Here is a 14,882-nt window from a genome sequence, read left to right on the forward strand (position 1 = left end):
CATTCTGCAGCAAGTTCTCCTGAGGTGGGAGGAGCTGGAGGCAGACACAGACATTCTGCTGTAAGTTCTCCTGAGGTGGGAGGAGCTAGAAGCAGACAGATATTCTGCTGCAAGTTCTCCTGAGGTGGGAGGAGCTGGAGGCAGACACAGACATTCTGCTGCAAGTTCTCCTGAGGTGGGAGGAGCTGAAGGCAGACAGACATTCTGCAACAAGTTCCAGAAGTTTATGGCCACCAACAGTCTTCAGTCACAGTAATGGGAAATCTGTATTTTGAACACACATTTTACCCGAGAATTCAGAGTTTTGAGAATGATCAGTCCAGGAGGAGAAAAGCGAATTTCACTAATAAGCTATTAGTTTCTTATTTTCACATTTATTTATTTCTGGTCGGAGGAACTAACGGTTACTCTCCTTGCCGGAGTAGTTGTGTGCCATTATAGCCGGATTCCCTCTTCCACCTGTCTAATATCCTTTACCTTCTATCTTTTAATGTTCATTTTATATTTTACAAATATTCAATTCATCCTTTGTGCTCAGTTTTTCTCTCATCACAATGGACATGTGAAAGGCCACATATGAATACAGTTTTGGGGGTAATAAGACGTAGCCCCCCGCCTTCCTGGAGTGCTCAGCTTAGAGCACTTCTCTCCTTTCAAGGCTTTTGTTGCTGTTTTTTGCTCTTCTGTTTGATATTTTCTGTATTTAAAGGAACATCAAACCGACAAGGTAAAAATAACATAGAAAAGCAGAGAAATAATGGCCGGTTTTATAGGACATATCTAGAATTTTGTTTTCAGTATGAGACCCAATAGAAACTTGTAAGAGCAGGATATAACTGAGATTTGTTTGTCTACATTTTAGTATCTTAAGAGAAGTCTTTACTTCTTATTTTATCACTTAAAACCAAATCTTTACCTGTTCTTGCACAGAATTGGAGGAACAGACCCGAAAAGCCTTAGAATTGGATGAGGAGCGCAGAAAGTCACAAGAAGAGGCAGAGAGACTTGCCAGAGAGCGCCAGGCTGCGGAGGAGGCCAAGCAGGCGCTACTGAAGGAATCGCAGGACCAGATGAAGAACCAGGAGCAGCTGGTGGGTGACTGCGGACATGGCTGCTGAATGTGAACCCGCTGCCGGGTGACTGCGGACATGGCGGCCGGGTGACTGCGGACATGGCGGCCGGGTGACTGCGGACATGGCGGCCGGGTGACTGCGGACATGGCGGCCGGGTGACTGCGGACATGGCGGCTATTTACTTGCTGAAAAACACAACACATTGACGTTTATTACACCGCTTAAGTATTGGGATACTCCTAGATTCTGTTTAAGCTTGTTCTTTTGCTTTGTAGGCCGCAGAGCTCGCTGAGCTGACAAGTACAATCAGCGAACTGGAACTAGCCCGAAAGAAGAAGGAAAATGAAGCCGAAGAATGGCAGCACAAGGTACTGCAGGCTTTATACCATCCTATAATGGCATCCCTCCAATGGGAAGCCAGCCGGTGACGAGCCGGGAGCCTAGCGCCAGACGGTGGGGCTCATGTATAAGCTGCAGAACACTCACTTATGCTGAAAACCTCTTAGTCTTCATGTTACTTGTAATACTGATTCCACAGAGGAGCTCACGCAGTTTGTTGGACGACTGTGTTTCCCCAGTAAATGTCCCCGTAATAACTCTGACCTATACCGGTCACTGTGGTCTCTGATTTTTGATCACTCTTGATCAGAGGTGGGCAATTAATTTTCCCAAGGTGCCACATTAGAGACTGTGACTGTTGTGGAGTAATAGGCTGAAATTAATTCTGCTCAAAATTAATATTAACATATTATTTTATATTAATTGTGTCACTTAAAATTTAGCAGAATTAAGTATGCTGACATCCCCCCTGTATGCCGTATGAGCTCCCCATATAATGTATGAGCCCACACACCGCCTCCTATATGCTGTAAGAGCCCCCACACAGCCTCCCTTATACAGTGTGAGCCACACACGGCCTCCTTTGCGCGGCGCGAGACCCACGCGCGGCCTCCTTTGCGCGGCGCGAGACCCACGCGCGGCCTCGCTTGCGCGGCGCGAGACCCCCGCGCGGCCTCGCTTGCGCGGCGCGAGACCCCCGCGCGGCCTCGCTTGCGCGGCGCGAGACCCCCGCGCGGCCTCGCTTGCGCGGCGCGAGACCCCCGCGCGGCCTCGCTTGCGCGGCGCGAGACCCCCGCGCGGCCTCGCTTGCGCGGCGCGAGACCCCCGCGCGGCCTCGCTTGCGCGGCGCGAGACCCCCGCGCGGCCTCGCTTGCGCGGCGCGAGACCCCCGCGCGGCCTCGCTTGCGCGGCGCGAGACCCCCGCGCGGCCTCGCTTGCGCGGCGCGAGACCCCCGCGCGGCCTCGCTTGCGCGGCGCGAGACCCCCGCGCGGCCTCGCTTGCGCGGCGCGAGACCCCCGCGCGGCCTCGCTTGCGCGGCGCGAGACCCCCGCGCGGCCTCGCTTGCGCGGCGCGAGACCCCCGCGCGGCCTCGCTTGCGCGGCGCGAGACCCCCGCGCGGCCTCGCTTGCGCGGCGCGAGACCCCCGCGCGGCCTCGCTTGCGCGGCGCGAGACCCCCGCGCGGCCTCCCTAAAGAAGACGGAACAACGCCGCAATTGAGCATTTTTGGCTGTTACTAAGAACAGCTGATTGGCGGCGGTGTCTGACCCTGACTGATCAGACATTGATGACCTGTCCTAGGGAGAGGTCATCAATGATAAAGTAGTAACCTCTTTAGTCAATCTTTTGCAGGCCCAGGCAGTGCAAATTGATTTGGAGAAGACCAAGGAGGAACTGAAGCACGTGATGAGCACTCCGCATGTGCAGGAGCCAACACTCGCCGAAAATGAACACGACGATGACCAAGATGAGAACGGGGCTGAGGCCAGCGCCGACCTGAAGCCAGAAGCTACAATCAAGGACCGGAGTGAGGAAGACCGGACCACAGAGGCTGAGAAGAATGAAAGGGTCCAAAAACACCTCCAGGTAATGTTCTCTTCTATGCGGGTCTCTGTTAGGGCGCGGGGCCCTAAAGTGCAAAAGCTTGCTGTTCCGTATGAGCGGGCTGGATGACGTGTCCTCTTCTAGGTATAATTGCTGTAATCCTTTTTGTTATCCGTGCAGCTATTAAGCTCCGAGCTGGAACAAGCCCGAGATGATACCAAGAAGACGGCCAATGATCTTCTGCATGCTGAGAATGTGCGCGCTGGAAGAGACAAGTACAAGACGCTGCGTCAGATCCGCCAAGGAAACACCAAGCAGCGTATAGATGAGTTTGAATCTATGTAACGCCCGTATAATGTAATCTCCATTTCCCACAATGGTCTCCTTCCTTTCAATGGCTAAGCTGGAACTACTGTACCACTTTGAGTCAGGGTTTGCCGCCGTACAATCATAGGCCTGTAGTATCTGCCATCTTCCTCTTGTACAGGAAGAGTCTTGCTTCTTCCCAGGATACGGAGCAGCCGGACACAGAAAATAGCTCTTTCTATTTCTCCAGCATTTTGTGAAGGTTACGTTCCCCAGTGTCTCCACCTAACAAGCTTCTGCCATCGCTAACATGGAGCTTTCTGTGCCTCTTCTATTTTTTTCAGTTTCTTTAGACCAAATTTTAACCCTGCTGTTATTGTGTTGCACTGGTTCCATGGAGCGGTGCCATCCCATCGCTTGGCACTGACCACAGTCCACTCCCTTCTGCTGCCCATAATGGTATGTGAGGAATCGTAATAAATTAGAGGAAAGCCCCCAGTGTCCCCAGGATCATTGCTAGTTATTTATTGTGGAAAACCAATAAGTGATCTGTTACATAGAGGAAATTGTTACATACGGGACCTCTGCCTTAGGGACTTCATGACCAATCGTGCCTCAGATTGTGTAGTTCTTACACATCACTCCGTCTCTGCCCTGTGTCGCCAAGGTATGAACCACATCTCTGCTTCATCGTCTTCAGACCCTAATAAACCTGTGACTTACATTCATGTGCTAGCATTCTCGCTGCTGGATAGTTTGTGCGTTTCGTTCACCTTGGTGGTTACATTCATGCTCTAGCATTCTCGCTGCTGGATAGTTTGTGCGTTTCTTTCACCTTGGTGGTTACATTCATGCTCTAGCATTCCCGCTGCTGGATACTTTGTGCGTTTCTTTCACCTTGGTAGTTACATTCATGCTCTACCATTCCAGCTGTTGGATACTTTGTGCGTTTCTTTCACCTTGGTTGTTACCGTTTCATGCTGGCATCCCCCCCCCCCCTTCCCATTCCACTCTTACCAGTATTATATATTTTATTCTGATATTATAAGTATTTTTCTAGCTATGCACAGTTTAGTCAATCTCAACGGGACAAGACAAGCCACCTCCGGGACCGAGAAGCGCCTGTATACTGTATAATACAATGCAACGCTCGGAGCTCTCAGTATTAGACAGATCTCTAGGGGGTTTTATTTGACAGATAATTTGCTTGTTAACTCCGTCATTCTTGGCTGTATGGGAATTTACCCATGAGAAGTGTTAATATTTTTTTTCTAAACTATAGTCTATTGCTGTAATTTATATTGATGGGGTTTATAACAGCATATAGGAACATTTTCTAGTCTTTCTTTACTAAACTAGTGCAGGTTCCCTGTTTAAAATCATCTGTTTTGTAATTTTGAATTCCACTTTGTGATCTGAACTGTTCTTCCAGTGCCAATAAAATACAGTAATTTGAATCTAGCAATTCTCTTGTCTTATTCTGATTGCTGAAATGCTTGCTGCCACCATCTTGTTCATTATACCGGGTGGGCCTTTTATATGGATACACCTAAATAAAATGGGAATGGTTGGTGATATCAACTTCCTGTTTGTGGTACATTAGTATATGGGAGGGGGGAAACTTTTCCAGATAGGTGGTGTTGGATCCGGCCATTTTGGATCCGACTTTATTTTTTTCAATGGGAAGAGGGTCATGTGACACATCAAACTTATTGAGAATTTCATAAGAAAAAGAATGGTGTGTTTGGTTTTAACGTAACTTTATTCTTTCATGAGTTTTTTTTACAAGTTTTTCTTTGTTTACAGCCATTGACATGTCGCAGAGGTTAACACGTGAGGAGCGGATAGAAATTGGGTTGATGTCTGGTGAACGCAGTACCCGGGTCATTGCAGCAGATTTCAATGCAAGACACCCTACGAGACCACCCATCTCCCATTCTACAGTTAGCAAATTGCTTCCCAAATTTCTTGAAACAGGTTCAGTGTTGGATTTGCCAAAACGTGGACGCAAGAATACTGTCACTAATGAAGAAATCTCAGTGGCTGTCCTAGCTTAATTCAGCAAGAGCCCACAGCGTAGCACTCGCCGCATGTCACTGGAGAGTGGCATCAGTCGAACATCCCTTCGGAGGATATTAGCTACTCACAAATGGCACCTTACAAAATCCAGCTGCTGCAGCATCTGAACGAGGATGACCCAGATCGCAGCACTGGATTTGCAGAATGGGCAAAACAAAAGATTGGAACAGGACCCTCCGTTTACACAGAACATTATGTTCAGTGATGAGACAAACTTTTTTTGTGAATGGTGAAGTTAACAAACAAAACCACGGCTATTGGTCTGACACTAACCCACAGTGGATAGATCCCTCCAAGACTGTTGGAGCACAAAAATTGATGGTATGGTGTGGTATATGGGGTACAAAGATAGTGGGGCCATTCTTTATCAGTGGAAACCTCATTGCTACTGGATATCTGAAATTGCTCAATAATGATGTGTTGCCCTCTTTATGCACTGAAGATGGCACGTTCCTTGAGTTTTTCCAACTAGATGGTGCACCACCACATTATGGGTGTCAGGTCCGAGCATTCCTAAATGAACAGTTTCCTGGAAAGTGGATTGGTCATCGTGGGCCAGTTGAATGGCCACCAAGGTCTCTGATCTGACCCCCTTAGACTTTTATCTTTTGGGGTCATCTGAAGGCAATTGTCTATGCTGTGAAGATACGAGATGTGCTGAAGCAACGGATACTGGAAGCCTGTGCTAGCATTTCTTCTGCTGTGTTGCTATCAGTGTGTCCAGAGTGGGGGAAGAGGGTTGCATTAACAATCCAATACAATGGGCAGCACTTTGAACACATTTTATAAGTGGTCATAAACTTGTAAAAACTCATGAAAGAATAAAGTTACGTTAAAACGAAGTATGCAAATTGCCTCTTCAGAGAAAAAGAGGGCTTGTACTCTATAGCGCCACCTATTGGAAGCAGCAATCCTACAAGTCACAATCAACCCTTTAACGAGTCGTGCAATATGACTTAGGATAAAAGCCAAATCAGAATCTCAATTTGCAGACACGGTGTTTCGGGCTATTGGCCCTCGTCAGTGCAAAGTATGAGATCTGATTTGGCTAGGTGAGAGGCTCTGGACTGAAGTCTAAGGGGTAACGTTAAAACTAAGCACACCATTCTTTTTCTTATGAAATTCTCGAGAAGTTTGATGTGTCACATGACCCCCTTCCCATTGAAAAAAATAAAGTTTGATCCAAAATGGCCGACTTCAAAATGGCCGTCATGGTCACCACCCATCTGGAAAAGTTTTACCCCCTCCCATATACTAATGTGCCACAAACAGGAAGTTGATATCACCAACCATTCCCATTTTATTTAGGTGTATCCATATAAATGGCCCACCCTGTACTTAGTATGTATATTGTGAAATGTGCATGTTGTCTGATGTCAGCTGAATAGCAATCGGCACCCCATCCAGGGGGTAACATTTCTCCTTGTGTAGAGTGATATGCCGGGCTTGGCATGCCAAAGTGAGGAGACTGCATGACCTATAAATGTTCCTCTGAGAAATTAAATATGCAAATTGCCTCTTCAGAGAGTTAGAGGACTAGAACTCTAGTGCCACCTGTTGGAAGCAGGAATCCTACAAGTCAATATCAACCCTTTAACGAGCCTTGCAATATGACTTAGGATAAAAGCCAAACCAGAATTTCAATTTGCAGTCAGTGTTTCAAGGTGCCGCCCCTCATCAGTGCAAAGTGTGAGATCTGGTTTGGCAGTCAGGCTTGGCATGTCACTCTCCACATGGAGAAATGTTACCCCTTGGATCCCGATCAGAAACCACTCGCCCAGCCAAACCAGAACTCACATTTTGCACAGATGAGGGGCTATACCCCAAAACACAGTGTCAATAAATTGAGGTTCTGGTTTGGCTTTTATCCTAAGTCATGTGACCAAGGCTCGTTAAAAGGTAGATACTGACTTTTAGGGTTTCTACTTCCAATAGGTGGCACTAGCGTTTCTAGTCCTCTTGCTGTCTGAAGAGGCAATTTGCACAGTGATAGGAACACCTCTTATAAAGTGTTAGCATATGGCTTGGATATGCCACCACTCTGGTTGGGGGTCTGACCTCTTGCACCACAAAAATAGTGTTATACTCACCTGGTGAGGAGGTTTCCCAAAGCAGCAGGTCAGGGAGGGCACAGAGGCCCAAGGTATTGGTGTAGCAGGCTGGAGGGCACATGGGGGTAGTATAATGGATAATGACTAATTCAGATGAAATCAGTTGTGTGGGGAAAGATGCGGGCTCAGCGTGTGAGCCCGCATCAAAGGCAGGGAGAAGACATATGACATAAATATACGTCATCAGTCGGTTAAAATGGAATGGATTAAACCAGGGCTGTGGAGTCGGTAAGCCAAACCCTCTGACTCCTCAATTTCCATGACACCAACTCCCTCATACACGGCTCCGACTCCCTCATACACGGCTCATGGTTAAGTGATCAATTTACTGCAGCACAGATTCATCTCAGCTAAAAGTCTAGACCCTTAGATCAGGAATAGGACAGACATTTATAGGACGTTTCATAACTTTCCCAAATTCTTATGAAAAAATATTCCCCACAAACTGCATTGAACGACTGTACCCAATTTATTATATATTTTAGGAATCTGTCGGTCCATTTATTATATATTTTAGGAATCTGAGTCGGTCCATTTTATACCGACTCCAGCAAAATGGGCGCCGACTCCACAGCCCTGGATTAAACCTTACAATACAATGAGTACAGATGCATAGCACAGTCCGGCTAACCTTTACACACACTGCATTCAAGGAAAAAAGAAATGAGAATACAAAATAAAACCATAGAAAGTAGCTCCCCAGTAGGCTTAGAACAACTTCTATCTTGCTTGACTTACAAATTAGAGGAGTAAGATGGTAGGAGGCCATTGAAGGCTGAATGCCAGAGAGGTCGGCATTTACTGCAGTGTTATTCCGTAAGAGCAGAAAAAGTACATGGCCAAGGATAAAATGAGACCATACAGGAGTCGTCAGTATAGGGGTGAGGTAACCAACACTATGATGTATTAAAATCACATGTTCTGGTTAACCCCTTTATCCCCAATAGTGGTTTGCACGTGAATGACCAGGCCAATTTTTACAATTCTGACCACTGTCACTTTGAGGTAATACCTCTGAAGCTTCAATGGATCCCGCTGATTCTGAGATTGTTTTTTCGTGACATATTGTACTTCATGATAGTGGTAAAATTTATTTGATATCACTTGCGTTTATTTCTGAAAAAATTGGAAATTTGGCGGAAATTTCCAAAATTCGCAATTTTCAAAATTTGAGTTTTCATGCCCTTAAATCAGAGAGATATGTCACACAAAAGAGTTAATAAATAACATTTCCCACATGTCTACTTTACATCAGCACAATTCTGGAACATTTTTCTTTCTTGTTATAAGGGTTAAAAGTTGACCAGCGATTTCTCCTTTTTCCAACAAAATTTACAAAACCATTGTTTTTAGCAGGGCTGTAGAGTCTGTAAGCCATAGGGGCGACTCCTGGATTTTATCAGGTTCCGACTCCTTCATAAATGGCCAATTCGTAACAATAAATTTACTGTTGTAAAATATTAACATCGTGCTTATTCAGTTTCTCACCATCATATAAGTAATCAGACCACTTAGAACAAAAACTATATTTATTAGAATATAGCAAATAACTTTTCTAAACTTTTCTAAACTCTTGTAAGTAAATATGCAATAAACACTGTTATGCAGTTAATAAGAAGAAATCTATAAATTTGTCCTCAGAAAAAGTATTGCCTCTGTCAGATCCTCCTTCATGGATGCCCTCAAATCTGATCTAATTATTTTGAGAGCAGAGAACAACCTCTCTACACTAACTTGGGTTGGTGGCAAAGCAGTAACCACTCGGACAACATCTCTGACAATGTCAGGATACAGAGGAATCGCTTGTTGCACTGTTATTTTTGATGAACGGTCAAATTTCTCAATTTCTTTTAGTGCACATGAAAAATTCTGCTGAAATGTCCTGGCTGTGTTCTTTGATGGGGATGACTCTTCTATGCGGGAACGCTTTGCACGGTCCTTGTGATTCAAATATTTTTTTAAATTAAATTCTTCATCAGTTGATGATGAGGGTGAAGATGTGGCAAGACGACCAAATTCTTCTTGTTCCTCCTGACTGTTCTGCAACCCTTTCATCCTTACTGCTATTTCAAACAGAGCTTCTTTTCCTTTAGTTAGCAGTTGATCATCTAGAAGAATCCGATGCATTGGGTCTACATAAACAGCTGCCAAAAGAATGTTATTTTGTAATAGTAGCTCCTCTCTCCGTTTCATTGATGTAGCAATGCCACTTGCAATTAACCCTCCTCTTTGGGACAGGCGAAACATAGTAACATAGTTTTTAAGGTTGAAGGAAGACTAAGATCCTCCTGTAATATAAAATTGTCCTCCTCTGTATTGATTACCCTGCAGAGTTTAGTGTCATCTGCAAATATTGAAATATTACTCTGTATGCCCCCTACAAGGTCATTAATGTTAAAAAGGGGGCCCAATACTGACCCCTGTGGTACCCCACTGTTAACTGAGACCCAGTCTGAGTGTTTTCCATTAATAACCACCCTTTGTTTCCTATCACTGAGCCAGTTCTTAACCCACATACATATATTTTCCCCTATCGCCATTGTTCTCATTTTATGTATCAACCTTTTGTGTGGAACTGTATCAAAAGCTTTTGAAAAGTCCATATACACAACATCCACTGCATTTCCTTGGTCCAGTCCGGAACTTGCCTCCTCATAAAAGCTGATCAGATTAGTCTGACAGGAACGGTCCCTCGTAAACCCATGTTGATATTGGGTCATGAGATTATTCTTCTTCAGATACTCTAGTATAGCATCTCTTAGGAAACCCTCCAGGATTTTACCCACATTAGAGGTTAAGCTTACCGGCCTATAATTTCCAAGTTCGGTTTTTGTCCCCTTTTTGAATATTGGCACCACATTTGCTATACGCCAGTCCTGTGGTACAGACCCTGTTATTATGGAATCTTTAAAGATTAAAAATAATGGTCTATTTATGATGTTACTTAATTCCTGCAGTACTCGCGGGTGTATCCCATCCGGGACCGGGGATTTGTCAACTTTAGTGATTTTTAGACGCCGCCGTATTTCTGCTGGGTTAAGCAAGTGACATTTACTGGAGAATTTTTGTTATCACTGATCATGTTTTCTGTCATGCGATTTTCTTGTGTAAATACGGTTGAAAAAAAATCATTTAGCATATTGGCTTTTTCCTCATCCTCATCCACCATTTCACCCAGACTATTTTTAAGGGGGCCAACACTATCATTTTTTAGTTTTTTACTATTTATGTAGTTAACCCCTTACTTACCGGGGACGTATTAGTACGCATATTTGCGTACCCCCCGTTCAGTGAGGGCTGCTGCGCTGAGCCCTCACTGAACGGAGCACATGTCAGCTGATTCTTACAGCTGACATGTGCCCGCAACAGCCGCGGGTGGAATCGCGATCCACCCGCGGCTGTTAACCAGTTAAATGCTGCTGTCAATCTCCGACAGCAGCATTTAACGCGCGCTTCCGGGTAGCGCGTCATAAGCCCCGCCCACCGGCGACCCCGTCACGTGATCGCGGGTCGCCGATGGGCGTGCATGACAACCCAGGGTCTGCAGCAGACGCCTGTGGTTGTCATGATCTTGTCGCTATGAGCGCCACCTAGTGGTCGGCGCTCATAGCACAGGACCATTTCTGCTGCATGCAGGGGACCTGCTCGTCCCCTGTATGTAGCAGAGGCGATCGGATAGTTGCTGCTTCTAGTCTCCTATGGAGACAATAGAAGCATGCAAAAAGTAAAAAAAAAAAGTTTTTAAAAATATAAAAAAAAATAAAAAAATATAAAAGTTTAAATCACCCCCCTTTCGCCCCATTCAAAATAAAATATATAAAAAAAAAACCCACATACACATATTTGGTATCGCCGCGTTCAGAATCGCCCGATCTATCAATATAAAAAAAAAATTATTCCGATCGGTAAACGGCGTAGCGAGAAAAAAATTTTAAACGCCAGAATTACGTTTTTTGGTCGCCGCAAAATTGCAATAAAATGCAATAACGGGCGATCAAAACATCGGATCTACCCCAAATGTTATCAATAAAAACGTCAGCCTGGCACGCAAAAAATAAGCCATCAACCAGCCCCACATCACGAAAAATGGAGACGCTACGGGTCTTAGAAAATGGCGCTATTTTTATTTATTTTTTTTTTTACCAAATTTTGGAATTTTTTTTCACCACTTAAATATCAAAGAACCTATACATGTTTGGTGTCTATGAACTCGAAATGACCTGTAGAATAAGAAGGGCAGGTCAGTTTTAGCATTCAGTGAACATGGTAAAAAAAATAAATAAAAAACAACTGTGGTATTGCACTTTTTTTGCAATTTTACCGCACTTGGAATTTTTTTCCCGTTTTCCCGTACAGGATATGATAAAACTAGTAATGGCGTTGAAAAGTACAACTCGTCCCGCAAAAAATAAGCCCTCACATGGCCATATTGACCAAAAAATAAAAACGCTATGGCTCTGGGAACAAGGGGAGCAAAAACGAAAATGCAAAAACGAAAAATGCTCCGGGGCTTAAGGGGTTAAAGAATATTTTGGGATTACTTTTACTTTCTCTGGCAATGATTCTCTCTGCCTCAATCTTTGCTGCCTTGATTTGTTTTTTACATAATTTATTTAATTTTCCATATTTATTTAATGCCTCATCACTACCTACTTGCTTTAGTTCTCTAAATGCTTTCTTTTTGTCACTTATCGCTCCCCTTACAGCTCTATTTAGCCATAGTGGTTTCCTCCTATTTCTAGCATGTTTATTCCCATCAGGTTCTTCCACTCCTTTAAGAAAATACTTGGAGTTAAGTCCTCTGCTTGTAATTTTTTAGTCACTATAAATGGGTGCTCTAGCAATTTTTCCAGCTCAGTCACCTGATTCCACTGACTTTCATTTAGCATCAGTTGAGGGTTAGCCATGTCTACAAGAAAGGTTTTCAGTTCAACCAAGCGCTGAATCATTAAGTAAGTACTGCCCCATCGTGTGGCTTGATCAATAATTGCCCGTTTTCCAGCACGTCTTTTCAAAATTGAGTCCACTTTAGGGGTTCTGGCAACAGTAGCCAATTTTCTCACCTTGCCAATCAGTGCAGCAGCATGTCCTTCTTGCAGACTGTCTCTTATAGCCAGCTGTAGCGTATGCACAACACAGCACATGTGATGAATGAAAGAACGTATTGACAGTTTCAACAAGATCATCTAAACTATCATGTTGCTGTTCATCTGAAGCAACTTCAGTTTGCTCCTCAGTTACAATACTTTGTTCCTCTATTTCAAACATTTCTGTGTCTGTGGACCCAGAACGTTCTTCTAGCTGCTGGTCACCATCATTACTCTCATTCATTAGCTTAATAGTACTTAACATATTTGAAGCATTGTCAGTTACGACAGAAAGAACTTGCTCTTTTTTAAGTTGCAGAACCTTTTCCACCAAGACCTGAAGAAACTCACTGGTGTGATGAGCTTTGGTGCCTTTTAGTGCCAATGTCTTGGTAACTATTTCATTTTTGTCACAAACAAATCGGACATTGATGGCAAAATAGTTCACTCTGTGATGTGTGCAGGCATCCATTTTAAGAAACAGAAAGCGTCCCTTGAGAGTTTTTTTAAGTTCTTCCTTTTGTTTAAAAGCTTCTTCGATTACTAATTTTCTAATACACTCTCTCTCTCCAGAGAAACACCAAGCTTGCGGACCATTTCCCCATTCAGACACATAAAAGCTGGTCGTCAAAATAATGAAATAGGCACACTATCCTTTACAACAAGCTCTATGATCTGTTTTTTTAAATGTATCTACTGTCATTGTCACCGTAACTTTGTCACTGACAAAATATCTTGCAACTGATGGCTGCAAAGTTCTCTGCTCCTTTGTTTGGCTGGAAGAGCTGGGCACTGGTTTATTGGTTTGGATGCAGTCTTTCTCATCCACTGCTTTCAGTACTTCTGGATGAAAGTGCTGTAAATGTCTCTTTAGATTAGAAGCTCTGGTAGGAGCATTTTTATCTTTGCCTGAATATGCACTGATCTTGGCTTCACAGCATTTGTTTTTGTCTGGATCATTTGTCATACACTGCCAGACATAATGTTTTCTATCTTGAGTGATGGTGAAATGTTCAAATACAGCTGATTTAATGTGATGCTTCTTTGACATTCTCAGGTTTTTAATTCTGCATTCACAATCCAAATGACAATTGTTTTTCCTAAAAACAATTGTACAAAATTATTGCCAACTGATATAGTGGTCAGTAATACTGTTATTCCTCATGTACTCACAGTTAACTGATGCAAAGTTTGTTGAAAGGATAATACTTCTTACAGTCTTCCTCTTCTGAGTAGCAGCTGTGAGATGCTTGGAAGATGCACACCTAGTAAACATCTAGTCTAGAGGAGGAGCTTTACTACTAAGAATTTGCAACACATTTTCACTTTCAGTTTCATACATTGTAAGTAGGGGAGTTGGGGCAGCATGAGGTTAACCAAGTATAAGATTAGATAAGGGCAGTGGAGAACAGTGACACACAATAAGTAAGAAATGTCTCTATCTCCAGCAGAACTGCTTATCACTGTTCATAGTTTGATAGAACATATATATTTGAGTAACATTTATAAAATTTCATATGAAAGTTCAATTATGAAATATTAATACATTTTTTTTAAAGCTGGAGTCGGTACATTTCTACCGACTCCAACCAAAACTAACTCCACGACTCCGACTCCACAGCCCTGGTTTTTAGGGACCATATCACATTTGAAGTGACTTTAAGGGGCCTTTATGACAGAAAATACCCAAACTTGACACCATTCTAAAAACTGCACCCCTCAAGGTGCTCAAAACAACATTCAAGAAGTTTATTAACCCTTCAGGTGCTTCACAGGAACTGAAGCAATGTGGAAGGAAAAAATGAATATTTAACTGTCTTCACAAAAATTTTACTTTTAGACCCAAATTTTTTTACTTTTGCAAGGGTAACAGAAAAAAATGGACCCCAAAATTTGTTGTGCAATTCATCCTGAGCACGCCAATACCCCATATGTGGGGGAAAACCACTGTTTGGGCGCATGGCAGGGCTTGGAAGAGAAGGCGCACCATTTGACTTTTTGAATGGAAAATTTGCTGGAATATTTAGCGGACGCCATGTTGCGTTTGGGGAGTCCCTGATGTGCCTAAACAGTGGAAACCCCCGACAAGTGACCACATTTTGGAAACTAGACCCCTCAGTGAACTTATCTAGATGTGTTGTGAGCACTTTGAACCCCCAGGTGTTTCACAGAAGTTTATAACATGGAGCCGTAAAAACTAACATTTTCACATTTTTCCCACAAAAATGTTTTTCAGCCCCCAATATTGCATTTTCATAAGGGTAACAGGAGAAATTGCACCATGCAATTTGTTGTGCAATCTCTCCTGAGTAAGCGGATACCCCATATGTTGGGAAAACCACG

General features: G+C 43.7%; 1 protein-coding gene across 2 annotated transcripts in view; it reads left to right on the forward strand.

The window, feature by feature from the left end:
- LOC141154145 (moesin) overlaps positions 1-4,723 on the forward strand; it is a 138,078-nt gene extending 133,355 nt beyond the window's left edge. For both annotated transcript variants that reach the window (XM_073639645.1, XM_073639646.1), the window contains exons 10-13: positions 931-1,091; positions 1,349-1,441; positions 2,765-2,998; positions 3,137-4,723. In XM_073639645.1, coding sequence (XP_073495746.1) covers positions 931-1,091; positions 1,349-1,441; positions 2,765-2,998; positions 3,137-3,301 — 653 coding nt within the window. In that variant the 3' untranslated portion in view covers positions 3,302-4,723. The remainder of the gene's footprint in view (positions 1-930; positions 1,092-1,348; positions 1,442-2,764; positions 2,999-3,136) is intronic.
- The last annotated feature ends 10,159 nt before the right edge of the window (positions 4,724-14,882 follow it).

This window comes from Phyllobates terribilis, unplaced genomic scaffold, assembly GCF_046119375.1.
Source record: "Phyllobates terribilis strain yellow unplaced genomic scaffold, ASM4611937v1 Scaffold_7__3_contigs__length_470593459, whole genome shotgun sequence".
NCBI classification, from domain to species: domain Eukaryota; kingdom Metazoa; phylum Chordata; class Amphibia; order Anura; family Dendrobatidae; genus Phyllobates; species Phyllobates terribilis.